Genomic DNA, 27435 nt, shown 5'->3' on the forward strand with positions numbered 1-27435 from the left:
GGGGGGCAGTGTTCTAAGGTGTCTGTTATTTCTAGTTGATTTACCGTGTTGTTCAAATCCTCGATTTCTTTACTGATCCTCTTATCTGGTTGCTTTTTTCCATTATTAAATGGGGGAGAAGTTAAATAAACCCTGGTACACCACACAATGTCTTCATACACAATCATTTATTCAGTAAACACTTATTAAGTGCCAAGGCTCTGCTTTATAGCTGCTGAAAACATAGGAACTTGTTAGACTATAAGCTCCACAAAGAAAGGCTCTCAGAGTCTGCTCTTCTCACTGACATATTCTAGAACATATCAAACAAAAGGCACTGAATAGGTATTTAAGGAATAAATGAATGCATATCTCTTTTTTTAAAAGATTTTGTTCACTTAGAGAAACAGTGCATGCATGTGCGAGAGCAGGGGACATCAAGAGAGAAAGAGGGAGAGAATCTCAAGCAGATTCCCTGCAAAGCACGAGACTGACATGGGACTTGATCTCATGACCCTGAGATCATAACCTGAGCCAAAACTAAGAGTTGGACAATTAACCGATTGAGCCACCCAGGCACCTCTAAATGAATGCATTTCAGTGTGATAAGGTTTTGTAGGGTTACCAATGAATATAATTTAGATTATACTTTTCACATGAAATTAGGGTTTTTGTTTTTTTTTAAAGATTTTATTTATTTATTTGTCAGAGAGAGAGTGAGTGAAGCGAGCACAGGCAGACAGAGTGGAAGGAAGAGTCAGAGGGAGAAGCAGGCTCCCTGCGGAGCAAGGAGCCCGATGTGGGACTCGATCCCAGGACACTGGGATCATGACCTGAGCCGAAGGCAGCTGCTTAACCAACTGAGCCACCCAGGCGTCCCGAAATTAGGGTTTTAAAAGCATTCTGTATATGCACAGCTTTTTAATGTCAGTTGTACCTCAAAGTGGTTTTAAGAAAAAAGCAACTTACTTAAAGTACAAGAAGGGCAGCTTCATGTATCCTGGCTTATAATCTAAATGGGGCTGGTGTGTTTCTAAACATACACACATGCACCATTCTTTAACCAACCCTGGAAACATACCTTTACAATGCACTGCAATGGCACCCTCTGCATTTTCACAAATATCCAGAAATTCTTTGACAATGGCATCAGTAGGGGTGCTACCATCCGCAAAGAAAAGATCATAGTGATCGAAACCAGCATTTGTAAAGCGTTTGGCATCATACATCCTTTTATTCAGACGAATAATGGTAGTAACGTTGTGATTCTTAAAATATGAAATATAAGCCTCAGGAGAATGTTGGTGGTAACCTACATAAAGAAATTCACCAGATGCTGTCAAATGCAGAAAGAAAACAACAGATAACCATTTTACTTATAATTGGGTGGAAAGAATATCTGGACTAGGGATTGAATACCAATTTCATTATAACTGGCAAAACACTAATTTAAGAAGTTAAAAGCCAGGCAGAATGATGTACTAAAGTTACCAAGTTTATTTAAATAGTTAAGACAGACAAGCATGGTTTAACTCTTTGGCTTCTTCCAAAGGAAAATACAGGATGGATACTTCTTACAATAACAAAATTATACTAGGTTCCCTATTTTCACATACCACTTTCAAGTCTGGTTCTTGAATGAGGTCCACAGAAGGCAATAAATCGGTCTGGTATTATCCAATTTAAATCTCCATTTTCTGCTTTCTGCAAAGGGAATAGCAGTACAATTCATTTTTAGACTTAATCTCCTGTCCACATCCCTTCTCAATACTGACTGTCTGAAGGACTTCAAACCCATTTTTTTTTTTTTTTAAGCACAAAACGGTATATAAATGACCAGGAGACAAGAAAGTTAAAATTAAGCCTGCTATGAGTATTCCCAGGGAACAGTAAGTTAACTTCTCCTCGTCCTAATCGCTTTTCTTAAGATAGCATTTCTTTGGGATAGTCAGCTTTGGAAAATAGAGCTGACTGCTGCTACCTAAAATATAACTACATATTTTGGTTATTTTGTCCACATAAATTCTCATGTGGTTACTTCTACTTAATAAGAAAGTATTTTTTTTTTTTTTACTATGAGTGAATCCAGAAGCTTCTCTATTTTCCTTGAATGACTGTCTTCCAATATGAGCAATCTTGACTCCTTCAACGAAATTCTTGATTTCTCCATATTTACACTTTACTCATAGAGAGACACACTTCCATCATTTTGTTAGCTATTTAGTAAGAGAAATTTGCACTAACCCCACCAGGAAATTTGAAACTATAAGTACAGTGAGATTACAGTATATCTCAAGAAAAAGACACAAATATAAACTGAAATTTAAAACACTTTACTTCCTTTTATTAAGTTCTTTCAACTAAGTTTCCATAACAATTATTATAAGATAAATATAGCTAAACTTTAACAATAATAGAAATGGATACACAAAGATTTAAGCAGGAAAGAGAAGATACCTGATAGTGGAGAAGGAGAGAACTAGCAATAAGGGGTGCCTGGGTGACTCAGTGGGTTAAGCCTCTTTCTTCGGCTCAGGTCATGGTCTCAGGGCCCAGGGATTGAGCCCCACATTGGGCTCTCTGCTCAGCAGGGAGCCTGTTCTCCCCCCACCCCATTCTCTGCCTGCCTCTCTGCCTACTTGTGATCTCTGTCTGTCAAATAAATAAATAAAATCTTAAAAAAAAAAACTAGCAATAAAACACGATCAATTAGCTTTACAATTGGGGTATACATATGTGCACTCAAGAACAAGGAAGAAATAAACTGGGAGTTGCCTGAGTATTTATAAGCCAGTCAGGTAATCCAAATCCAATTTACTTAATTATCAGTGAGGGGAATTAATGAGCCCATGTTCCACACGAAAAAGGCCTAAGCAGGAATGAGAATGGGCCCAGATATTTCAATTTTGAAATGAAACCAGAAATTTGGAGTTTTTAATGAGAAACTGTGATTAGATTTCATTGAATTTGCAGACATCACAGATTGTATGTAAGATGCATCCTGAATTCAGAGAAGTTAAAATGGGGAAAAAATGGGCATCATGGAATCAAAGAAAGACAGGAATCCAAAATTTTTAAATATACCAGAGACTGAACAAAACGACCCAAGGTCTGTGGCTACGTAAACAGTTCCCTGGGTCTCAATGCAGTTTCACTGAAAGTAAACAGCTTTTGTCAGCAACCTTGCTATTCCCCGCAACACTGCAATTTCTGCATTAGTGAGAGGGAGACTAATTAGCACCTATATTACTCCTAAGTAACATAAAGACACCACTCTGCTCCACTGAAGGATACCAACTGGCAGTCTAACTAATTTTACTTGCCTAAAAGGAGAAAGTATTTTTTATTTTAAATGTTTAATTTTATGAGGATAAGCACAAAAATAATGGTATTAAGTTATATTTACTAGTTTAAGATGCAAATTACATATATATTTTACTTCAGATATGTACTCCCATTCCAGAGAAGATATGGTTGGCCTGAATGAATCAATCCTGAGCTATGCTTTATTTTTTTTTTAAAGATATTATTTAGGGCGCCTGGGTGGCTCAGTTGGTTGGACGACTGCCTTCAGTTCAGGTCATGATCCTGGAGTCCCGGGATAGAGTCCCACATCGGGCTCCCAGCTCCATGGGGAGTCTGCTTCTCCCTCTGACCTCCTCGCTCATGTTCTCTCTCAAATAAATAAATAAAATCTTAAAAAAAAAAAGATGTTATTTATTTATTGGACAGAGAGAGATCACAAGTAGGCAGAGAGGCAGGCAGAGAGAGGAGGAAGCAGGCTCCCCGCCGAGCAGAAAGCCCGATGCGGGACTCGATCCCAGGATCCTGAGATCATGACCTGAGCCGAAGGCAGAGGCTTTAACTCACTGAGCCACCCAGGCACCCCTGAGCTATGCTTTAGATCTTTGTATATCACAGTAGTGACTAATTGTAACTATTAAAACAATTCGGTTATACCTAACAGTTTAAAATAATAGTTACTCTAGAAATCGATTGTGAAAGGGCAGTTATCCGAGGATTCCAGATACTGCTGCTTAGAGTGCTATCTGTGGAATCACTCCGTTATGAGTGAGAAAGTCTGCTTAAGGTATCCACGGTAGCATAAAGAAACAAGATTCCATGAGGACTCATGCTAAAGAGACCTTCAGCAAAGCATCTTACTATCTATTTAAAGGGCAGAATGGTAGAACCAAACTACTTATTCTTAAAAAAAAAAAAAAAAAAAAATACACTACATTTAAAAATGTAGAGGACATCTATTGCTTTGCTTTCCTAGACTTTATTCTCTTTTTGTTTGGGTGGTTTGATAGGGCTGATCCCAGCACTCTACTCCAACTACCAAGATGGCCCACCTACCAACCACCCTCATCAGAAACACAGTCTGGTTTAGGGCTGGGGACACGACCTAGGCAGGCCAATGAGGAACTTGTGGGTCCTTTCTGATGACTTTGCCGAGAGAATAAATCAAAACTGCTGGTCACCATTTTTATCACTACTGGGCAGCTTTAGCCTAATTTAAAATACTGGAGTACATTAATCAGGTCATGCATGAAGTTATACCTGCTCCTGGATGTTTTATTTATGTAAGTCAATAAATTTTCCTTTTTTAGTTAAGCCATTTCTATTTACTTTCTGTAACTTGCAACCAATACTCTCTTGACTTCATATCAATAAAAGATGATAAAAATATTTTTTCCAGAGGTAATTAGATATATAATGACTACTCGTCTCATCAGATCCTATGTTAAGGGTTTTATGATTTTCTCATTTAATCACTATATGACAATCATCAACACTAAAAAAAAAAAAGAAAATTGAAGGAAAATGCCTATAAGCACATTCATGCAACTCTGAAAAGATGCATCAAATGCAGAAATCACCATTAAGAACTGGAACTATTGAACTGGGGGTAAGAGGATAAAGACCTGAATTTTTTTTTTTTTATTCTATACACATCTAAATCATTCACTTCTTTAAAAAACAAGAATATTACCTCTGTAAGTAAAACATGAATAAAGGAGCAATATCCTTGAAAACTTACTTCATAGTGTTCATATTCATCAAGGTTAAATGAGTTGAAATTAAGGAAGTCATACTGCATTGCCTAAAATCCAAAGGAAAGCTTTTAATAAAGATGTAAATAAGAAAACAATTTTCAATCCAATTTCCTAATTAAAATTTCAGGAGGTACCCCAAAAGAGCATTATTATATTTAGATTTTGTTCCACTTACTAGTTTTCAAAGAAGGTAGATTATGTGTTTTAAATGCTTCCATTATCTGGAAAATTAGTTATAACAATATTTATTTTAATGAGATTTGATTTTTAAAAATTTTCCTTCATCAATCATCCTATCCATGCAGAGCTAAATAAAACAAGTTTTCAAAGTAATGCTACTAAACTTATTAGCTCAATACCACTCAGCCTTCAAATCCAATGCCCAAGCAATGATCCCTAAATAAATAAAAAAGGAGAAAACTGTAGGTCAGCTGATTCTAAGTAAATCCCGCCACTTCATAAACATTTTCACTTTCAAATTCCTTTGAATTTGAATTAAAAGATTTAACGTTCTTGATACTACTCAAAATTCAAAATTTTGAAAAAAATTCTTCTTTCAATAAGAAGAAAAACCATAAAATTTCTGTTCTGTGGCCTCACTCTGAATTGCAGCGGGCAGATCACGTAAGCAAAATAAGCAGAGTATCTAGTTTCTGACACAAAAACCAGCTGGTGGCCCCTGAGAAGTGTTCCCTGGTTGATGATCTCCTCGCCAAGCAGTATATAATCAAGAATTTTTAATTGAAGTACAGTTGACTTACAATGTTTTATTAGTTTCAGGTGTCCAACATAATTATTTGACAACTCTGGGTATTACCCAGTGCTCACCACAGTAAATGTAGTCACCATCGGTCACCATACAACGTTATTATATACTACTACTGACTACATTCTCTTCATTGTACTTTTCATCTTTCTGTATAAGCAAGAATTGTCAATCAGCAAAGTATTCTTGGTTCATAAGGGGGTGACTCTAAAAACTCAACTTTCAAAATTTAAACTACGGAAATATGAATGAAAAACAGGCTACAATACCAAACAAAAAGCCCCTGTTTTTAAAAATAGTTATTTAAATTCTAAGACCATGATGAATTATATTTCTTTGAATTCAAAATACTCAATATATGTCATGCTATTTGAACTACAGATGTTCCTAACAGAATGATACAAGAAAATGTAATTTGTAGGCAATCTCTATTCATAGGGAGAGCCTATTAAAAGCTGCACTAAAATTAAGTCTTAATTATATTTATAAATGTTTTATATATGCAGTAATATTCCAAATCAGCCACCAACAAAAAAATGTTTAAATTGAAAATCAGAAGCCATCAAATAAAATTACATATAGACAGAAAAACAAACTTGGCCTATAGTTCCTGCTAATTAATTAGACTTTGGATGTAGTATCTGATTAAAAAAAAAAACAAACAAACAAACTAAGCTGAGAAATAATGGAAACTGCTATAGAATGTTAGAGTAGACCATTTCCAAGGCTAAGTTTTTCACCTCTCCTTTTAAAGGAGAGAAGGGAGCCCTAGGATCAGGACAGTTAGGCCTGCCTACATTAGCAATTCCCAGGGGCCCATCCGGCAGGAACTATAACTGCAACCGGAAGGGGTTCGTTTCCATTTTTGCTGTCCCTCCATCTCTTGAGCACTCCCTCTGAACATTACTTGCCTAATCTGAGGCCTGATGGAGCTGCCTCAAAGCCTATGGTAATGAACCCAACCAGCTCCATTTATCACTGGACTCAAACCCCCCCCAAAAATTAAGTTCCATACCTTGTTGCCTAAGATAAGGAAAAAAAGGTATACTAATTAATCTCTGAATTTGTTTACTGCTTCGTTCTCAAAATTCTCAGAAAGCCACCATGTTTCATTATATAAGAAAGTAAACCCAGGTTTCTTTTGCCTCTGAAAATACAAGTCACATAAAACTTGAGATGTTGTTGAAGGCCTATTTGATCCATGAGCAACCGATTTGCAATTCTCATTTCCTGTGCTGCCCTGACATTCAAGACATATACCTGAGGGAGTGAGTGTTATAACCACAGTCTGCTGCGTCACAGAACTCCAGGGGACCCCATTCATTTAGAATATGATATGAAAGGTGTCCCTCAGAGTCAAGAACAGCAGGCAGCCCTGGTTATAAAACACAGGAGTTATTTTTAAATAGCTTTGACAAAGCAGTGGTGACCTACTTAGTCTTATATAAAACCTAGTAACAAACTAATGGGCTATACAAATTCTTCTGTTGAACTAAAAATTGAATGCTTGAAGATACAAAAATGAAGTGTTTGTATCAGTTACTGTGTTCTAGAAATGTCCGTTGTAATTAGGACTGGTGGTTATCAGACACATAAAATACACAAATCAGAGAGAACTTGGAAACCAGTATTCTATTTATTTCTTGTTTTTCTCTGAAATCACAACACACTCAAAGCAAGTCTGGATTTAGCACCTAATTACGTAACTATCTCTTACTGTGCTCTGTTGTTCAAGTGGCTTTTCTCCCAACTCATTCAGAGAAACACTCAGATTCAGAAAAACTTTTCTGGTTTGGCATCATTCTAACATTAGTGGGGAAATGAGATATCTCTGACATCATACATATCTTGGAAGATCTTTGTAGAAGGCCTAGCCCTCCTAGGGGCTATAGTTTTCAACTCAACACTGGGCACATCCTACAAATCACTTACCTTCTTTACTGCATGAAAACAGTCGAGAAGTGTAATGTAGAAATTGCAACTTCCATAGGCAGCATCTCTGAAATCCCAAAAGTATTGAAATACATAGCTCAGTTAATTTAATTTTCTGTATTACACTTGCATCAAGACAGCTGACTAGAATTCAAAATCAAACCACCAACTCAGGACCAGGCTCAAAAAATATATATATAAAATCTATCTATCTTTCTTGCTTTTTGGTTTGTTAAGTCAAGGACAAGTCACTGTTACAAATTTCACTGCAGTTTCCATATATTCCAGTAGAAACTGTTTTATAGATGTGGATTAATAATGACAACTTTCTAAATTTCAAATGATAATTTCTGGCCTTAACAGCTAGGCTTCTGAAGTTTCTCCTTGAATTCTAATCAGTAGTATGTTCCCCTCTCCACAAAAGGGCAAAGCATTGCAATTTTTCTTCAAACTGGAAAATACCATATTAAACTGTTACCAGGAAAGACTTCTTTTTGATTCTGTATTTACATATACATGCATGCCAAGTGTAAGTAGGTATTGTAGGTATACATTCATCCATGTAGAGAAAACATATTAGGAAATCAAGGTAATGAAATACTAGATGTGAGTTAAAAAGCAGTCTGCTCCTAATAATACATTATATGTTTATTAAAAAATTAAAAATTATTTAAAAAAATGCAAATTCAAAAACCACACAACAAAGCAGTCTGCTCTTCTCATTATGTTTTCAGTCTTTAACAAGTTAAATGAATAACTTCTTTCTGATTCTTAGAAGATCAGGGCACCAAGAAAACCACAGGAACTATGGGGTCAACCACCTTTGGTACTCCTGCGCAAGTGTTTAAATTAGTTTAAAGACAACTCCGCCCAATACTGCATCAACAGCTATCTGTAATCTTACCACAAATCTCTTAACGTCAGTTAAGAATTTGTCCAGAAAAATAAGGCCATCCTCTACTCCCACTTGCTTCTCCTTTCCAGCTATCCTGAGCCATTATAAAGTGAAAATGTTTGGAATTAGGCAAGATAAAAATTAATAGAATTGTGATCATTCTAGAAATGCCAAATTGTGACTCTCTGAATGGTCCTTAATTGTTCCCCTGGTGGAACCAGCCTGCGACTGAAGCCATCATTATTAATTGCCTGCCTTGGTTTTATTTTAATAATATAATATTACTTATCTGAAAAATTAACACATTTAAAATTTTCAAGTTACACAAACCTTTAGAATACACACTTTCACAACAACATGAATAAGGAGGAAAAGGACATCCTTTTTACTTAAAATAGTTTTACTGTCTGAATTGGTTAGAATTAAGGAGGTAAGTTATAGGTTAGCTTACACAGGATGGCACACAAAGTCTTAAAACATGCCACTTTTTCCTATAAGCTTCTGAATTTAAAAAGCGGCTCTTCTAAAAACTAGAAAAGCTCTCTATGCAGCTTAGAAAATGATTTTACCAATTGTTTATTGGCAGTATTCAGAAAGGAGAAAAACAAAATGACCCACAGTAGTTCTCAGTGTTGTCCCTGGCCAAGTGGCATAAGCATCACCCAATTTTGTTAGAAATACAAATTCCCAGGCTCCACCCCAAGCCTACTAAGTCAGAAGTTATATGGGTGGGCCAGGTAATTTTTGTACTAATAGGTCCTCCAAATGTTTGTGATGTATGCTCAAGTTTAAGAACTACTGATCTATAGAATCAACACAAAACATACGTTTTGTAGGAATAACTTTTTTAAGGAATAAAGAACATTTTTAGAAAGAGAACCTATGGTAGGGAAATGAAGTAATTTAGCCTAAACCAAATCCAAAATTGTCAGTGGAGGTGCGCCTGTGGCTCACTCAGTTAAGCCGCTGACTCTTGATGTCAGCTTAGGTCATGATCTCAGGGTTCTGAGACTGAGCCCTGTGTAAGGCTACTTGCTCTCAGTTTGGAGTCAGCTTGAGATTCTCTGCCTCTCCCTCTGTCCCTCCCCCTGCTTGTACGTGCTCTCTCAAATAAGTAAATAAACATTAAAAAAAAAAATTACAGTGGAAATACAGTGAACTCTCAAATTACATCCTAAGTTTTTACCACATTTTCTCAGTTACTTTTATTATCGTTGCCATGTTGATTCAGTCTGTGATAACCTGAAATATTTATTCATCGCATATCTTTTGAGAACCTACAATGGGCCAAGCCCTGCTCTAATCAATGATGATTCCACAAGCTTTAATCTGGGCTCAGCTAAAGTTCTACCTCATGTATCATATTACCTGAATAGATAACAAAAATCTTTCTTTACTCATTCATGCTTATTTCTTAATACCTCCAACTTTAAACACACCCACACATCCTTCCTTCTACCCAAGCAATCAGGTTTCCTCAAAACAGCTGAACAGCAGTTATGAATCTGGATCTAAAGCTGCCAGGGGGGGACTTGTTACTAAGATAATTTAACAAACTTAGAAAAGTGGGCAGCTGTGTGGCTAAGTCAGTTAAGTGTCTGCCTTCAGCTTGGGTCATGATCTCAGGGTCCTGGATTGAGTCCCACATTGGGCTCCCTGCTCAGTAGGGAGACCTGCTTCTCCCTCTGCCTGTAGGTTCCCCTGCTTGTGCTCTCTATCTCTCTCTGAAAAATAAAGAAAAGAGAGAGAAAAAGAAAAAGACAAAGACAAAAACAAAACAAACTTGGAAAAGTAAAGGAGCAGGTGCCTGGCCGGCTGAGGTTGTGCATTCAAGTACCAGGCTGGGTATGGAGATTACTTAAAAATAGAATCTTCTAAATAAATAAATATATAAGGCAGATGAGAATCAATGAAAAGATGGGGCGCCTGGGTGGCTCAGTGGGTCAGGGCCTCTGCCTTCGGCTCAGGTCATGATCTCAGGGTCCTGGGATCGAGCCCCGCATCAGGCTCTCTGCTCAGCGGGGAGCCTGCTTCCCCTCCTTTCTCTCTGCCTGCCTCTCTGCCTACTTGTGATCTCTGTCTGTCAAATAAAATAAAATAAAATAAAATAAAAAAAAGAAGAATGAAAAGAGTATTGCTGAGAAACTGCAAAACAAGGTCAAATACTAGCTTTAAGAATAACAGTTTTTGCAGCAGCTTGTATGCATAATAGCCCAAAACTGCAAATAACACAAGAATCCATCAAAAGGACCAAGGGTAAATAAACTGATATGGGGGCACCTGGGTGGCTCAGTGGGTTAGGCCGCTGCCTTCAGCTCAGGTCATGATCTCAGGGTCTTGGGATGGAGTCCTGCATTGGGCTTTCTGCTCAGCAGGGAGCCTGCTTCCCGCCCCCACCCCCCGCCTGCCTCTCCGTCTACTTATGATCTCTCTCTGTCAAATAAATAAATAAAATCTTAAAAAAACAAAACAAAACACTGTGATACATTCATAGAATGGAATGCTACAAAAGCAGTAAAAAAAAAAAGGATGAACTACTGATACTTGCCATAACATCGATAAATCTCACAGGCATTATGTATTTAAAAAGCTAGGTCCCAACCCTCCGTAATCCTTACTGTATGACTCCATTCATATGAAGTTCAAAGGCAAGAAAAACTGATGTGATAGAAGTCACAGTAGTGATTACTTGGGGGATGGTTACTGACTAGAGAGGAGCTGAAGGGAATCCTTAGGAATGCTGGCAGTGTTCTGTACCTGGAACTAGATGGTAGTTACATACACATATGAAATTAGTAGATTTCTTTGAACTCTATTAAGATATACATTGGGGCGCCTGGGTGGCTCAGTGGGTTAAGCCTCTGCCTTTGGCTCAGGTCATGATCTCAGGGTCCTGGGATCGAGTCCCACATCTGGCTCTCTGCTCAGCAGGGAGCCTGCTTCCCTCTCTCTCTCTCTCTCTCTGCCTGCCTCTCTGTCTACTTGTGATTTCTCTCTGTCAAATAAATAAATAAAATCTTAAAAAAAAAAGATATACATTAATTGAGGGGCACCTGGGTGGCTCAGTTAGTTAAGCTCATGATCCCTGGTTCCTAGGATCGAGCCCCACATCAGGATCCCTGCTCTCTGGGGGAATTTGCTTCTCCCTCTCCTGCCTACTGCTCCCCATGCTTGCATGCTCTCTGTCAAATAAATAAAATCTTAAAAAAAAAGAAAAAAAGAAAAAGATACACATTAAGAAAAAAACAAAAAATATGAATGTTCAATAAATGTTAGCTATGGGCGCCTGGGTGGCTCAGTGGGTTAAGCCGCTGCCTTCGGCTCAGGTCATGATCTCAGGGTCCTGGGATCGAGTCCCACATCGGGCTCTCTGCTCAGCAGGGAGCCTGCTTCCTCCTCACTCTCTGCCTGCCTCTCTGCCTACTTGTGATCTCAGTCTGTCAAATAAATAAATAAAATCTTTAAAAAATAATAATAATAAATAAATAAATGTTAGCTAAAGACAGGTACTATACTAGGTGTTTTATATGCAGGATGTTACTTAATCCTCATAACCCATTAGGGAGATCTTACTGTGATTCTCACTTATGGACTAGGAGACCAAAGTCTTACATTTGTAAAGAACCATAGAGATGTTAGTGGCAGAACCGAGGGTCAAACTCCCCTTGGTCTAACATCAATAATCAAGCTATAAAAACTACACAATACTATCTCCCAAGAAAACAGAAAGCAAAGGTCCCCTTCCCCCCCCCACCCTCAAAAATCAACTAAGAATCAAAGGAGTATTACAGATGATACCAAAGAATGGTAGTGTATGTTCTTCCTAACAATAATAATCATAAGGTATCGAGAAAATACTGAACTATATTTCATACTATATTTTCATTTAGATGGCAGAGAAATATCGATATAATCCATTAAGAAGTCATATATAGGTACATACAAACATGTAAACTCAGTGGTTAAAGAATTATATGGAAGTTGAATTAAATCTAATTAAATATTGCTACGGAGCATAAAAAGTTTAACTACAAATGAATGCTATTCTTGTTAACAGCTATATTTATACTGTGCACTTAAAGAGTGGCAAGGATAAAAGACTATAATGAAATTTTTCAGAATATTATCATGCTTAAAAAATTATCAAAGCTTTATTAATTCTGATAGACCTACTTTCTAATTAGTAAGTTCAACAGAACAGTAAAATGTGGTGAAGCACCAAATTTTTACATCCACATATGCTGATACTTTTGTAAAATGTAGTAAGTATAAAATATGATAGTATTGCATTATTATATACCACAAAAGAACACAGTAACTTCTGTAAATAAAAAATACTTTCTATTTAATAAAAATACATAAATTTTTTTACTTTTTTATTTACAAGTGAAAATGAATTACTAGAAAAAATAGAAGGGAAAAATCAAATACAAGCTCAAATTCTTCTAATATTTGATTCCATAGACATTAAAGTACTCTATTATTGTAAAAGTCTCTAAAATCTTACTTGCGATTCCTATACTTGTCACAGCTGGTAACAAAGCGTTCACACACTGACACTAATTCACAGGCCATACCTGGAGAACCAATACTTTAGATACATCAGATATCTGGCATTTGGCCTACAAAGATTCAAATTTTACAAACCTGAGATGTTTCTAGCTAAGTCCTGTTTTTTAGAGAATTAATAACTGTACTCCCAGGACCAGAAGTAACTACCTTCAATTCTCAGTGCCAAACTTCAGTAATTTTAAACACAGGTATGGCAAAAAGGCAACATTTATTCTGTTTTGGCCTTTGCATTTAAATTAATGCAAATTCTCCCTTACATCAACAGTGTTCCATGGATCCTTACTTGGATTATGTGAAATGTATGTGCTTGTTCTATTTCAGGACCTGAAAATAGAGGTCTTATAGAGGAATACCAATAGGAAGAACTCTACAACAAAATTAACACTGTATACCAATGTTCCTATGACTCATAGACCACAGATAAAAGCATTTCTTCTAAAGGAAGTATATGGTTGCTATAATAGCACAGGTTGAGAAAAAAAGTAGAGCACTCTCCAGTTTAGAAAATAATCTTCATCTCTTCCTACCCTCCTCAAATAACAGAAGACCTAACATAATCCTTGCACGAGAAAGAAAGATGGTAGTACTGGGTTCAAAGTAATTCTTTTAATTTGCTAAATCACTTAATATACAGTCTTCAGTGCAATATAAAGCTGAAACAGACACCTATTTCATGGAGTAAGTCCATGGACAGTCCTACACTTACTGAAGAAGATTCTGCCTAAAGGTCAATGGGACCCATCCCAAAGCTTGTCTAAAATGAAGTCAAATTCACAATTTTACATTTTTCAAAGCAAGGCCATCCCTTCAACATCAGGCATTCAAGGTATATGCAACAATACTAAAACTACTAACTTATGAGTAATAATGCAGTACTTAAAATTATCACAGTATGCAATCCGCAAAATTGTTTCACATGTTTGTCTCATGTTAAGTGCCATACAATATTTCAATTATGTAGCTAAGTCAAGGATTTTGAGAAACAGGTAGAGAAACTTTGAGAACTTAAAGAAAAACACAAGCTTTTTGAAAATATTTGCAACACAATCACCTGTTAAGTTTGAGATGAGGATGAGGCTACCACATGCTTCTACACAGACACTACTTCTATACCACCTTGATGACAGAGACTTTCGGTTTTTCTAGTAGTGGTGCTTGCTACACGAGCAACCTCACCCACTATCTCTGCTGGCGTATTGCTAGGACAAAGATGTTCCTTTATGCCACCAAAATTAACTCCTGCTTATCAGGAAAACTTATTTCTTAACTCTTCAGGGCCCATACTCCTCCTCAGTGGCAGCTCTGAGAACTGTAATCCCAGGAATGTCATCTGATTACAAAGTATAGTTTCCATAAGTGGCAGAGGTTCTCACGCAGAAGTGATTCACTGCCACGAGGGACACCTGGCAATGTCTAAAGACATTCTGGGGGCGCCTGGGTGGCTCAGTGGATTAAGCCGCTGCCTTCAGCTCAGGTCATGATCTCAGGGTCCTGGGATCGAGCCCCGCATCAGGCTCTCTGCTCGGCAGGGAGCCTGCTTCCTCCTCTCTCTCTGCCTGCCTCTCTTCCTACTTGTGATCTCTCTCTGTCAAATAAATAAATAAAATCTTTAAAAAAAATAAAAAAATAAAAAAAAATAAAGACATTCTGGCTTCCACAATTAATTTCGTGGAGGTGGAGGTGTTACTGGCAACTAGTAGGCAGAAGCCGGAGATGCTGTTAAACATCCTACAATACACAGGACAGCCCCCACAACAAAATGTCAATAGTGTCACTGTTGAGCAACCTAGATCTATGGTATTATTTGCACCCACTCTAAAATGACTATTTGCCAGGTCTTCCCTCCCACCTCTTTCCGTTCCACCCCCCCCACCAAAAACAACTACACCAAGGTATTTCAAAATATTTCTGGCAAGGGCCTGATTGAATGAATCAGTCATGTCATTCTTATATTTACCTGAAAGGGATATAGGATGTATCTCCACACATTAATATTCTATATGCTTCTTCTGGAGCTCTCCCCAAATATATAACCTACATTTGAAAAGAGAAGAAAAAGGCAGTTTATTTCTAAAATGAAGATGCAGTGTTGTCACTGCAAAATTTTGCACGATTTCTCTCCAATTAACTGAGCCTGGTTCTCCAGCCTTCCCAAGGGTCCTGAGTACCAGGTAGAATACTCAGTACTCCACCAGTACCCAGTACCCCACCAGTGAATTCCTTTTTTCCTTAAATCTGCCATAGCTAGTTTCTGTTGCTTACAGTAAGAGCACTGAACAAACAACTTCACAACAACTTTGTGGTAACAAGTATAGCATTTTTAAAACAGGACATTTTCTGTATCAGGACATTAGATGGAACACATGCTTTTAACCTCATCTTCTTGAAAATCCACTGAAATGACCATAAGGAAATGTGTAGGGGATGTGGATGGGAAATGGACTGAGACTGGGGAAAAGGTGGAGAAGGACATAAAGGCAGAGCAAGATTTTGATTAACTCTTTTCATTTAGATTTAACTACTTACAACACTGTACAGGTTTCCTATAAAACTGCATTTGCTGCCTATTTTCATTGGCTTCTTTTATCTTCAGAACTACTTTACGCTTCCATCTTTATGTGGTAGAGCTATTCCAAGTAGCTTCTTTAGCATTTTGGATCCGCCATTGGTATTCCTTGCATTTCCAATAGTTTCTTGTTCTCTGCCCTGACATTTACAGAAAATGTATATGATTTTTTTTTTTATGGATAGTTCCTTTCTCTCAATAATTCATTCATGTTGCTCCACTGTCTTTTCAGTGCTAGAGTAGAAGTATTTTACCAGCCTCTTTCTCTCCTCTTCTTGCTTACAAGTAACCTACAAGAAACTTGGAATTCAAGGGGCATCTGGGTGGCTCAGTCAGTTAAGCACCTGCCTTCGGCTTAGGTCATGATCTCAGGGACCTGGGATCAAGCCCCATGTCGGGCTCCCTCATGAGGAGCCCTCTCTTCCCAGCTCCTCTTCTCTCTCACTATTTTTCTCTTTCTCTCAAATAAATAAAATCTTTAAAAAGAAAGAAACGTGGAGTTTGAAAATTTCATCCTCAATCTCCAATGAAGTTTGCCTGGGACTTTCTGACCCTCATTCAATCTGAAGGCACAAACCTTTTTCCAACTCAGAATCCTCCTGCAGGGCAGGGAATTTTCACTTGTGCATGGGAGGATGAGGAGGTGGTTACAGCATTAGATTTGGCATATATATTATTACATAAATTAGATTCAACGCTAAAGCTTACTTTGGGATAATATACTTTAAATTTTGATCACTAAAGCGGCTCCTGGGTGGCTCAGTCAGTTAAGCGTCCTACTCGTGATTTCAAACCAGGTTATGATCTTAGGGTTGTGAGACTGAGCTCAGTGTTTAGTTCCACACTCAGTGAGTGGGGAGTTTGCTTGAGATTCTCTCCTTCTGTTCCTCTCATGTATACTCTCTAAAATAAATAAATATTTTTTTTAATAAGCAGCAACACTAAATTTTATATATATATACAAAATTATAAACTTTTTATCTCCATTAGTTACACATATGAACTGTTTCCTCAACCTAACTGTGAACTCTGAAGTAAGGACCCATGTCTTAGGTTTCATTTTAAATTCCTGGTTCATATACTATATATGGACTCTGATTCAATGTTTAATTCACTGAACCTAAATTCTTAAATCTTAAATTTTAAAAAATCTTTGGATTAAGAGAAATTATAAAATCACAGATCCAACAAGGATCTTTGAAACTTTGAGGACATGTCCCAAAACTGGTCATTAACAGTTGATTCAGCTTCCAGAGAGCATTTTACCAATTTTCTGCTTAAAGAATCATAACTGCAGAACTTTTTCCCAATGTCTAGGCTGTTTCTCAATATGGTTTTATCCTATTTACTCTTAAAAAAAATACAAAATTTTAATTGACTATACAGAATCTTCTAACGTTTATCTATGGCAGCATACAAATCCACGAAAAAAGGTATAAGAAAAAATAATTGATTACAAGAATAAGGAAATGCTTTGTTACCTTGTACCTAGTACAAATTTTCAAGTACAGTTATTTGTGACTCATATAAGATTGCAATTTATCATGAATTAACCATAAGATAATCTATTATAATCTCACTCATCATTTTTGTCTATACATTACTTCCTCTTTTAAGCATCAACCTATCACATGACTTTCTATTTTACTACTTTTTATTTGGAAGAACAGCATGATAATTCTTTGAGGAAAAAATTTTAAAATCCAACCTCCCCTCCTTTCCAAATCTCCTCATTCTCTTCTACTCTCCAACATATTTGCTTTCTCTTCTAAGGTTTACTGTGTAACACCAGTGAAGTGTTTTCTTTTCTTCATTCTATTTTAGGACTTCCTAGTAGACAGACTAGTAGAGGTCCAGAAACCTTTTCAGATTCTCCCTAAATTTCTAGTAAGTCCTTCTCTCAAATTATATAAAATTTTCCTTAAGCACCAGGTTAAAGATAATTCTTCTTACCCAAGATTGCAGTTCTTTAGTTTCTTCAATTACTAAAACTGCAATTAGGTATTATTTCTCGCTAACCTTCAAAACAAAAATAGTCTAATATATTAAATAATTTTGCAGGTTGGATGTATGCTTTGGAACACATGTTCAATTTAAAGAAAACAAGAGCACTATAACATTTTTTCCTTTAGAGGAATAAAACCTAAATCCCTAGTAATGAACTTTAAAAAAGTTATTTTTAAATCCAGCTGGGGAATGCCTGTACATAATGTACATACCTAGATGATATGGGTATAATGAGATAAGCTGAAGGAAATTTATAAACTCAGAATAAATCTATTTTATAATGCTACAGTCTGAATGCTTGTGCGCCCCACCTTGCAAATTCCTATGTTGAAATTCTAACCCACAAAAGGTGATGGTATTAGTAGATGGGGCCTCTGAGAGATGGTTAGCCATAAAGGTGGAGCAATCATGAATGGGATCAGTGTCTTATAAAAGAGGCTCCAGAGAGATCCTTAGCCCCTTCTACCATATAAGAGGCCTCACCAGACCATGCTGATGTACTCTGATCTCAGAACTCCTAGCCTCCATAACTGTGGGAAATAAAGTTCTGTGTGTTTATAAGCCTCCCAGTCTCTGGCAGTTCATTACTGCTACTAAAAGGACTAAGACACGTCACTATCAAGGGAATATTTGCTACTAATCTATCATTTTTTACTGTACACCCATCCATATTTCCTAGTCAAAAGGCCTTGCCATATGAAATTATTTTAAATTTAAGAAAAATCCTATAAATGACTCCTATATTAACACAAATCCCCAAATAGTAAACTCTAAATCAATGCAATTTTATAATCTGTTACTGTGTTCCTGGCAATTTGGAAGCTAGGTCCTTCTCAAATTCCTTTGGTATATTCTCATGAGAAGCTACAAACAAATACAGAATGGTCATTCTAATTCCACACTGCTGTCCAAAAATAGGAAGCAACAAATGAGGAACAAGAGAGATATTAAACAGCTGTGGTAGCCAGCTTCTTAAACAGCCTTCATGATGCTTATCTCCTGGTATTTCTACCCTCCCAGGCAGCCCCCTCCCACAATGACGAGGGCACCCATGTGTAAATAATGCATAAATGGCATAGTATGACTTCTGAGGCTAACTCATAAATGACACTGTGGTTTCTGCCATGGATTCCTCACTCCAGGTACCTCATTCAATGAGGGCAGTTGGGCAGCCCATGTGGCAAGGAACAGAAGCCTCGTGCCAATAACCAGCATTAACCGGTCAGGGGTGTGAACGGACCATGTTTTAGCAGTGCCTCGAGCCCCAGGCAAGCCTTCAGATGACTGCAGCCCAGTGGGGTAATTTGTCAGGCAAATTTCTCAGGCAAAAAAAAAAAGGTAACAGGTTAGCACAATAAACAGTGAATAAGAAAATGATCACTTCAGTTTGTTAAAAGTAGATAAATAAGCAAACAGATGACAAGTGCAGAGATGTAAATGTAAACAGGCCCCAAGGCTTAGAAAGCATCGGGAAGGAAAGCCTCTAGTCTGTTTCTCTCTCTCTCTCTCTCTCTGAGGTAGGTAATCTCTCTGAAGAAGCAAAGGGCAATCTCACAGGAAGAACAAAATATTGAGGAAAAAATACTTGAGAAGTCAGTAGAGCTTTTTAAAGTCCTAGTGTAAAGATCTTTTTTGCTGAATAATACCATAGCCATTTCTAGGACTTCCAGACTCTCATTTTTAAAAATTATCAACTGCCTGCCCCAGTCCCTGTGACAACTGCTAACCTTGGACTACTGATCTGTATTTCAAAACCTGGGAGGGGCCTGATCAGTGGTGAACGAAATCAGTGGACTGAAAGAAAAGAGTTATAGCCTGATCATTCAGTTTCAATCCTGACAATTCAGGCCTCAAATAATAAAACCCAATCATTTAGACACATACTTCTTATTTCTTTTCTTACATACATTTTGAAGCTCCAGCTATGTACTCAGAGAGCCTTAAAACCATCTTTGTAGGTTTTAAAAACCAAAACATTACACAAATCATCCTGAGAATGAAGAATAACAAAGGGTATTTAAATTCCACAACAAATGTGGCAGCGGATAAACCAGTAAACCATTTTCAAAAATTTTTCATGGAGAAATGTCACAATGTTTCCAGTATTAACTATTTTCACTTCAACCAGATGATATAGTCTTTCCTATGACAAGACTTAAATGATCTTTCTTTAAAAATCACTCACCAGATTAACACAGAATGTTTATGAATCAATGAAAGTTAGAAACAAGCTTAAAGATCCAACTGCTGAATTAAAAAAAAAAGGTGAGTAGGGACAAGACTATATACAATTAGCAATTTTATATGATAAAATAAATAAAGTAAAATCACTTTCACAGCTCCTGCACTAATACCAAAAAAAAAAAAAAAAACCTAATCACTTAAAAACATCACTTTTTAAAAAAAATCCTAATAATTTTTTAAAAAATCAGATAGCCTTATATTTCAGTAGTTTTAACTTTTCAGTTATTTTTATGTATATATGTATGTAGATATATAGTAGGAACGATCCTTGATTTTGATAAAGGGAAACTGCAAGTTTGGGATAGCAATCATGTATCTGCCAAGGCCAGACAGCTACTAAATGTGAGGAAATTGGGCCTGGGTATTAGTGTACATGGTTATATTATGTGGGTATTAGGGATATTTTTTTAAAACAAAACAAGAGGGGCGCCTGGGTGGCTCAGTGGGTTGAAGCCTCTGCCTTCGGCTCAGGTCGTGATCCCAGGGTCCTGGGATAGAGCCCCGCATCAGGCTCTCTGCTCAGCGGGGAGCCTGCTTCCTCCTATCTCTCTGCCTGCCTCTCTGCCTGCTTGTGATCTCAATCTGTCAAATAAATAAAATCTTTAAAAAAAAAAAAGAAAGAAAAAAACAAAGCAAGAATCTCAATTTTTCTTTTTTTTGCATGAAACCTCCTAATGTTTAAACATTGGCAAAAGCAACCTACTATTTATAAATACTCAGTTACACAGAGCTAGCAGGCCACTACTTTTCAACCTGTTATAGTCACTCATCACCCAAAATCACACTGCTTGTTACTGGATAGAAGAGGGCCTACTGCTCAGGCCTTATTTATTTATAGACAAGAAACCATACTATTTAAAACACATATTGAAACTAGGACAGGATCCAAAATTCCAGAGAGCTTAAAAGATCTCTAATCAAAGCTCATAATAGAGAGCCATTTCCCTTCACTCTATCCCCAAATTAGTATCACCCCTGCAAGCGTCATAGGCGGCTATAATACCAGTGGTCAGGCTCACGGGAGCAAGAAAGGAAGTGAGGCTGTGATCAGCTGTTGATGCCTTCAGCTACCTCCACCACATGGTGGCCCTCTGGCCCATGCCATCCCCTTCTGGGCACACCTCACACTAACCAGCTCCTGGTTGCTATTTACAGCAGCCTGTTGCTATTTGCCCAGCCTGTCACAGACACCCAGGAAGGTGTCTGTTGGGTGATGAGTGTTTACAGAGACTCGGGCTGTCCCACCTGATTTTATCCTCCCATCTTTGGTGCCCCATCTAGACTGCTGTTTGCTGAACTAGATTTTTACCTACTGCTTTCAGATCCTCTCCTTTCTGCTCCCTTTGGTTTAACTTCTCTCATCTGATCCCTTCACCCTGGAGCCACCTTAAGCCAGTATAGTCAATTATTCTGCATCCAAAATAATTAAAACCTTAAGAAAAAGTAGACCATAAGTTGAAAAGGTCTTCATTAAATAACAAATTAAGTCCCTGAGCTTTTAGCATGACTGTTGAAGTAATCTCAAATTCAACACAATTTAGGATTCTACTCACAGACTGAATTAATAAAATCCTAGAACTTAATTAGTATAATTTTCAATGTTTATAAGGGAAGCCATTCTAAGGGTTATAAAAACTCCTTAGAATTTTAAAATACTACAAAGTGATAATCTGAACAAGCAATCTACATGTAAGCAAAATTAGCTTTCTCAAAGTAATCTACTGAACATTAAAGGAAAGCAAATTTGCAAGCTATATACCAAGAGTTTCCTCGCATCAATTATTTTACACTGAGAACACTTTAACCACAAGAAAGTGATAGAAATGGTGGTTAATTTCCCAGGCCAGCCCTCAAAAGTACATTTACCTATGGAAGAGCTGAATACTATGTATCTGCAGAAAAATATAATTGCTGGGGTAATCAGATTTGAACAAAGTTGATAACCAACAAGATAAAATGGCATCTTTCTTGTTTTTTAATATAAAAAGTAGATTTAAGATACGAGAATAGTGGAATGAAGCAGAAAAAATATAAAAAAAAGACATTTAGTGAGTGCCTAATTTGTGCCAGATGCTCTACATAAATTGAAAGTGCAGGCATCTCTGTGCCCTCTTCCAAAGAAGAGGTTTGCAACTAGCAATTAAAGTTTGTACCTACTAATATAATAATGCACTACCACTTCTGTTATAAAGTATACATGTAAAAAATTACATAGTAAGAGAAAGATAAAGTGATAATTATTTTTTAAATAATTATATAGAGTAATTGTGCTTTAAAGAACCTCTGTTCACTAAAATATTAATAAATTTAAGTTAATGGTTCATTTTTTAAGTATCTTTATTTATTTATTTATTTATTTATTTTAAAGATTTTATTTATTTATTTGACAGACAGAGATCACAAATAGGCAGAGAGGCAGTCTGAGAGAGGAGGAAGCAGGCTCCCTGCAGAGCAGAGAGCCTGATGTGGGGCTTGATCCCAGGACCCTGAGACCATGACCTGAGCCGAAGGCAGAGGCTTAACCCACTGAGCCACCCAGGCGCTCCAAGTATCTTTATTTAAAAGCCTAGTTGTGAGTTTAGGTATTTTTCTGTTGTTGGTTTAAAAAAAACTTTATGGAAGTATAATTTACCATCATTGAAAACATCTTAAATTTACAGGTCAGTGGGTTTCAACAACTGTCCAGAGCTATCTAACCCCAACACAATCCAGGTGGTATCTATCACCCCAAAGGTTCTCTTGTGCATCTTCCCAGTTAGTCCCAAATGTCTCCCTCCTCCCCATTAAGTCTGAAGCAACCACTGCTATGCCTTCTGTCACTGCGGACTAGACATACAAGACATCTTCCAAGGGCTTCATATAAATAAAATCATGTACAGCTGTTTCAATTCCTGATGTTACTGGGTGCTATGACTTAAAAAGATACTTTCCAGTGATAAGTAAATGCAAATGCAATAATGATTACACTCATTTTCTTTCATCCTATCCAGGAATGATGGACATTCTCAACATCCCAAATGCTAAGGGGATGTTGTTAAAAACTAAAAGTAGTTGTTAAAAACTAAAGGGAAAAGTGCTACACATTTTTGCAATGTTTAGCAAGTAAGTTTAGAATCCACTGAAACATTATTTAGATGATTTTAAACTGGGTTATAACATTTTGTTTTGTGGCTATTAATGTGACACTTGACTTTGAAAACTATGTCCTTAAAGGGAAAAGATCATTCATTCTGCCTTTTCAGTAGGAAGCTGGTTTCAGGATAACCAAATTGGTTTCAGTCTCTACTGGTGAGGGGAAACTCAACTCCCATAAAAGCAAGCCAACTAATAAATGCAGGATGAATAAAATAATTGGAAACTATGATTATATTGAAGCCATAATAAAATTATTGATTGAGGCAAGTCCTATTAATTGTATAAAACAATAGATGCATTATTGATGGGGAACTGAACATATAAATAGTTCCAAAATTAACACCATATGGAATCCATTAAGTCATAAAGGAGAAAACCATTCATTGAAGGAATTTGATGGTTAGCACCAAATCCAGTGGTCATTTTTAGCATCCTTAATGATAATTTCGGTATCATATGTTTTCTAACACAATGCAACATATACTACTAATACAGGAGCCTATAGATTTAACTTCCAGTTCACAAGACATACAGAGAATGGAGAAACAAGTTTAAAAATACCACAAGGAAGAAACCAGAGAAATTCAAAAGGTGGAACACTCCATAAGGGATCTGGTCTCTTCCATACATCAGTGTTAGCAAAAACGGACCATACATGTGTCAGAGAGATTAAGGACACAACAATCACACACAATATATGGTCCTGGATTAGGTACTGTTTTGGACATTTTGGATCAATGGAGGAAATATGAATGTAATCCAGGTATTACTAAAATGGAAGAATGGGCCACTGACTGGGAAAAAAAAAAAAAACAAAAACAGTGATAAAACTGTCCTGGTGAACATAAAACAGATGGGATTTTACACACACATATGCACATGTCCTGCTTTTATAAATACAAAAAAGGGTTCTTTTTAAGGCAAGTTTCCTAAATTTCTCAAGGGTATAAATACGGGTTTTGACATGATATTTTTCACAACAAACTGACAAAACAAAGTTTCAAGCTTTTATTTTCAAAATACTCTCTTCACTATCAAGAATATGTTTTGAAAGGCACTTGCTTTTCCACTTAAAATTTCAAATAACAGGTTAAATACCACTACCCCTCAAATCTGCCTAGGTATTTGCCACTGACTTATGACAAAGGGATAAACTTACCACTCTATAAAATTATGTGATGTACTTATCTTTTTGTAAAAAGAAAAACTGAGATATCTTCTATATTTTTGGACTCTTCCACAGTGAGTAAGTGTATAAAAGACTTACTTTCACCTAGTGTGTTAACAAAGCTCCTACCATTTCAGATTGTTGCTAAAACCATTTATCAGGCCACACAAAGTGCAATACTTGGAAATACACAAAGACAAATGAATAGTTAAGCCAATAATCTCATTTCTGCCACATGTAGCACCTGACCATCTGACAAATGGGACTAACAGAGCATGGGCATATCAATCCTGTTTCAATAGCAGAGTATTTTGACTATTTTCAAAACCAAACCGCCTCTGTTTTTAAGACAAAAAAAATAAATAGAAGGACTGACACTTTATTCAAGCCTCCTCTACACTCCATATTTGATCCTTTTGAATCCTTTTGTATACACGAAGATGGAGAGGGCATTCCTTTCAGAGTGTAAAAGGATGCATAGAGAGTCAGTCCATTCGGAATATTTCCTTCCCAACAGTTCTTCCTCCAGATTTTTTGTTCTAACATTACCACACCACTTTCCAGATGAATCACTAAAAAGCATTACTATTTCCAAAATTCCTCAACAACTCCAGAAAAGGTTATCGAGGCTGCAAACCAATTTCTAGGAAATTCACTCTTTCTAAAATTCTTTAATCAGAGGATTCAACAGACTTCAACCAGATCAAATCCTCACCTCAAATCCATCAAATTCATACTCGATGTTTAATCTTTTGAGGTATCTATATTATATCTTGACACTCCTTTGCTACTATTAATAAATTTCTTTTTCTCGGGCCGTCTGGGTGGCTCAGTTGGTTAAACGTCTGCCTTTGACTCAGGTCATGATCCTAGGGTCCTGGAATTGAGCCTGGAGCCCACAGTTGGGCTCCCTGGTCAGCAGGGAGCCTGTTTCTCCCTCTCCCTCGACACCTCCTACCCTCCACTCGTGCTCTTGCACACTCTGTAATAAATGAATAAAATCTTTATTAATTAATTTCCTTTTATTAGAAGTTTTTCTCCTGTTTTCTCACCTAGCATCATTTCAACTCTAAGCTTCTATTTTAGCCAACCAGTCACGGCTGCGAAGACTTTTGCTAAAGCCAAGAACTGTAATCCTCCTGCTGAGCTGGCTTCTAACTCAGCAGAAGAATGAACCCAACTCAATGTCCAAATTGCTTACCTGGCACTTTACTAACCAATCAAATCTGTGCTAATTTGAGACCATAAAATCCTGAAAGGACTTCTAACTCTAAATACGTTAAATACAGAAAAATAAACTTCGACCTGCCAAAACGTAACCATAAACAAAGTCAAAAGGACAACACCAAACTTAGAGCAAATACAACAACAAATTTTCAGTAAATGTGCCAAGGAGTCACTGTTTTATCACTGGCCGTGAAAAACAAGAGCAGTAAGACTTTTAAAAAGAAATTCCTTATTTATAAAATTATCAAGTACTTTGTTTTTAACAAAACCCTTGGTTTCCAACACACTCACAGCCACCCTCTCTAGGGGTTCTTGACACTGAAGTCACCATGTCTGGCTCCCCAAAACCTGCTCCCTGCCTCCACCATCTTGGGGACATCACATCTGACCAGAGACAAATAAATGACTGACACAAGAGCAGTTGAGGCAGAGCTCTGTGTGTTCTATTCAGGAGCACATTCTCTTAAATGGAATGCTTTCAGCCATTTCCCCCTTGATAATATAAAGACTTTTACTGTCACACTAAGGGCCATATCTCCAGGGTCCCCTTTAATATTTTATAAACCCCAAGAATTCTGGCTGCATCCCTTTTTCTATAAAGCTGTCGTGATTTATTCTAATCCACAGGCTTCTGACCCAGGTAATGGCTAAATAATGGAGCTAAATAATGGCACCAAATGTCCCAGTTAAAAGAGCCACCTCTCTGTACTCTTTTTCTTAACTCGCATAGGCTTTTTTCCCCCCCTCTAAGAATTTTTGGTACTAAGCACAATGAACACCACGAGAGATGAGGGGGGAAAAAAAACAAAAGCAAGACATCTGGGTAAGCTTAAGAAGTCAAATTTTAGTAGACCTAATCTACAACCAGTGTTTTCACACATTCAGAGATGGTAAGAAAACAGCCCTATCCCAGAAACATTTCTTCTGTGAACACAAGATGAAAATAAGAGCAAAAAGGCCTTAATCACATTTCCTAATGATTTACCTTAAACATAGAAAAGGAAATTATGAAAAGTTTAGGTGTAATTTCAGCCAGTACCACCAACTTCTGGTTTAATCACTGTATATTCCAAATTATTAAACCAGAAAATAATTTCCAAAAGGAGGAAGGCATGACAGAGGCAAGTAGCAAGTTGGGGGAAGAAAAAACTTATCTAAAGAACTTCAGAAACAATCCCCTTATTGTGGATGGCAGCAGAAGACACATCCACTCACTATTCTTCTCCAGTGAATAGGATAGCTAGCTTCCACACCAACAAACAAAAAGATAAGGGGCACTACTCTGGAGGAGCCCTCAGCCTACTCTGGAAAAACTGTTGCTAAGGTACCCCTGCAGATGAATGTACTAGGCACTGATAAAATGTGACTCTAAAAACAAAATCTTCCATGATCCTTATAAATAAATGAAATTTATAACTCTTGTGTAAATACTGGCTATTCCAAACTGTATTTTCCAATGATTCAAATAAACCTCGGGGGGTGGGGGGACGCCTGGGTGGCTCAGCGGGTTAAAGCCTCTGCCTTCGGCTCAGGTCATGATCTCAGGGTTCTGGGATTGAGCCCCACATCGGGCTCTCTGCTCAGCAGGGAGCCTGCTTCCTCCTCTCTCTGCTTGCCTCTCTGCTTACTGTGATCTCTGGCTGTCAAATAAATAAATAAAATCTTAAAAAAAAAAAAAAACTTCAAATAAACCTCGGGACGCCTGGGTGGCTCAGCTAAGCAACTGCCTTCAGCTCAGATCATGATCCTAGGGTCCTGGGATGAAGTCCCGCTTTGAGCTCCTTGTTCAGCAGGAAGTCTGCTTCTCCCTCTGCCTGCCGCTTGCCCTGCTTGTGCACGCTGTCTCTGACAAATAAATAATAAAGTCTTAAAACAAAAACAGAC

The 27435-nt window shown here is 37.3% G+C and overlaps 1 protein-coding gene and 1 long non-coding RNA gene across 35 annotated transcripts in view; both read right to left on the reverse strand.

The window, feature by feature from the left end:
• LOC309847296 overlaps positions 1 to 27435 on the reverse strand; it is a 202222-nt gene that overhangs the window by 102003 nt on the left and 72784 nt on the right. The window lies entirely within an intron of this gene.
• CDC14B (cell division cycle 14B) overlaps positions 1 to 27435 on the reverse strand; it is a 107920-nt gene that overhangs the window by 26929 nt on the left and 53556 nt on the right. For 17 of the 34 annotated variants that reach the window (XR_014302380.1, XM_082697244.1, XM_082697255.1 and 14 more), the window contains exons 5-9: positions 15162 to 15238; positions 7738 to 7804; positions 5024 to 5086; positions 1596 to 1683; positions 1061 to 1315 (exon numbers count right to left, since the gene is read on the reverse strand). Coding sequence is in view for 31 of the 34 variants with exons in the window: in XM_082697244.1 (XP_082553370.1) it covers positions 1061 to 1315; positions 1596 to 1683; positions 5024 to 5086; positions 7738 to 7804; positions 15162 to 15238 (550 nt within the window). In the remaining 3 variants the exon portion in view is untranslated. Of the gene's footprint in view, positions 1 to 1060; positions 1316 to 1595; positions 1684 to 5023; positions 5087 to 7737; positions 7805 to 15161; positions 15239 to 15730; positions 15874 to 27435 lie in introns of those variants that run through there. The other 17 variants (XR_014302378.1, XR_014302379.1, XM_082697260.1 and 14 more) reach the window with 2 other exon arrangements.

This window comes from Mustela nivalis (genome assembly GCF_964662115.1).
Source record: "Mustela nivalis genome assembly, chromosome: 13".
In the NCBI taxonomy this organism is placed as follows: domain Eukaryota; kingdom Metazoa; phylum Chordata; class Mammalia; order Carnivora; family Mustelidae; genus Mustela; species Mustela nivalis.